The following is a 2036-nucleotide window of genomic DNA, read 5'->3' as shown; positions in this document are numbered from 1 at the left end:
CCCACCGGGCGTTGAGTGGTTGATTACGTTAGTTACTAACCTTTATGCTTCGATTTATTAGCGCCAAGCAGGAATCTTGGCATTGAGGTAAAAGAGAAGTATTTTATCGGGCTGAACAGCATGAGAATCGCTAAACTACAACACATCTCGAAGGTTTCTCTCAACAGCTGTTCAAGATCTAAGTCACCTAGCAATCGGCTTGCATTCATATACGAGAGCGAATTGGCGTTTCCCCCGCACCGCTGGCCTCCTAAAACTATGCCTCCAAAAGGTGCTCCAACACGCATAAAACCACTACATTTGCAGACAATCCAGAAACTGCGAGTTAAGAGCCCGAATACTCATCAAGCAAACCCATGTCTTGCTGCCATGACAAGCGTTCTGAGTCAGCCCCCCACCTCTCTCGTTTTTACCGCAATTGCATACAACTTTCTTGTCTCATTTTGGGCAAGTGAGGGAACGAAAGAGATTGTGAAACTGGGCAACATATACTAATATGTATGGCTATTTTTTGGTGGCTTTTAGGTTGTTGGGCTTCAAACCGATCGGCGGGCAGCGGATGTTTCGCTTTAGAACAACAATTAAGAACCTGTATGGATAATGGTGTATGTTCCTTGGTCATCCGTTTCTCCATTGCGCTGCGAGCAAACCCCAACTCCTTCATTTTCCTTTATTGTATTCTATTTGATCTTTTGAGTGGCAAGGACAATAGTTGGCTAATACAACAGCATTTAATGGATTGTAGAAACCACAACGGAAAGGCAAGAGCACGATCAATTACCACCTCATGCGAATGTTTCCCAAGATATCGGGACCGAGAAAGAAGGACGGCGTGTTTCACTGAGCTTCTACTTACACATCTTATATTCGGTTCTGCTCCATTTTCGCTAGAGCTTCTAGTTATTTTATGTCAGCACATTTCATCTTTTGTATTATATCTAGGTCCCCTCGAACGAACACGGTGAGGTTACTGGGTAGCCCAGGATTCCCAAGCCTGGCTTTAGTTTTGTTTGTTCTATACGGTTCAGAGAAATCATTTGCGACTGTATGAGTTGCCATGTGCTATGTTGCACAAGATGCTCCAATCGAGTGTTGGATTATCTGGCCAGGTGCAAGGAGAGCGAAAAAACGAGGATTCTAATACCATCTGCAAGATAGCTGGATCATCTTATACAAGAAATTGCTGCCCTTCTTTTCTTGTGGATTTTCAGAATCAAAAGGGTCATGTATGATTCATCCACGTCACGTCATTCTTCGTTGATTTACAGGAAGAATTTCATGACCCCATACTTGAGTCAAAAATTCACTAGTTGAGGTAAAACAAAGCCCGTTACCATTGATCCTGGCGGATTTTAGCAGCTTATCAAAATACAAATTTCCACCACCCTCGCTGGACTGATGCATAAACAGGACTGCGAAAAGGTAGACAAGATGGGATATTAGACGAAGACCATTGGCCGTCAAACACGTTCGAATTTCAGTACCAATCTGTTGTTGGATGGCCGGACAGTGTATGCATCGATAGGCTCAATGCCATCGTCATCGATAATCTTGCTTGTGAAGTTCGAATAGATTGCAGCTACGACGAGTTTTATTTCTGATTGGGGCAAAAACAGCGTTATCCTTGCTGTCCAAAAGGAAACAAGATGGATTCGTTTGGGGGGAGACGATTGGGGGTTTAATCACAACTTACCCTGCAGGGCTAAATTGCTCCCAACACACATCCGTCCGCCGCTCCCGAATGCCCATAACCACCGCCTCATGTTCCCCAATTCCACCGAATCCATTGTTTTGAGCCATCGGTGAGGTTAAAACGATCCTGGGTTTGGGAAAACATCGGGGTTCTGATGGGCTGAGTATGCTTGCGCATTTACTCGAGTTTTCCGAGGAATTTTCATCGTATCCCCGCGAGAGTTGTAGATGCTGCTGGCGGTTATTGGGGGTGGTGTACCTGGGATCGGAGACTGGAGGCTAAACCGTTTCCTCAACGGATGCACCCCAAAAGTGGGAAAGCTTCGATAGCTTTTGGGGGGCGG

At 45.2% G+C, this 2036-nt stretch overlaps 2 protein-coding genes across 2 annotated transcripts; one reads left to right on the top strand and one right to left on the bottom strand.

The window, feature by feature from the left end:
* Positions 1 to 120: 120 nt before the first annotated feature.
* HCAG_09083 (mitochondrial 37S ribosomal protein YmS-T) lies at positions 121 to 844 on the top strand (the record flags this gene model as incomplete). Its single annotated transcript, XM_001535949.1, has 3 exons — positions 121 to 385; positions 526 to 605; positions 746 to 844. 3 exons carry the CDS (start codon positions 121 to 123, stop codon positions 842 to 844), a joined length of 444 nt encoding a protein of 147 aa, XP_001535999.1.
* Positions 845 to 1460: 616 nt separating this feature from the next.
* Positions 1461 to 1787, bottom strand: HCAG_09082 (predicted protein; the record flags this gene model as incomplete). The annotated part of the gene is made up of 2 exons (XM_001535948.1): positions 1461 to 1579; positions 1694 to 1787. 2 exons carry the CDS (start codon positions 1785 to 1787, stop codon positions 1461 to 1463), a joined length of 213 nt encoding a protein of 70 aa, XP_001535998.1.
* Positions 1788 to 2036: the final 249 nt, after the last annotated feature.

This window comes from Histoplasma capsulatum, genomic scaffold (genome assembly GCF_000149585.1).
Source record: "Histoplasma capsulatum NAm1 scaffold_17 genomic scaffold, whole genome shotgun sequence".
Lineage (NCBI taxonomy): Eukaryota > Fungi > Ascomycota > Eurotiomycetes > Onygenales > Ajellomycetaceae > Histoplasma > Histoplasma mississippiense.
Note: the sequence above shows the minus strand (reverse complement) of the source record. Positions and strands in the feature narration are given on the sequence as shown.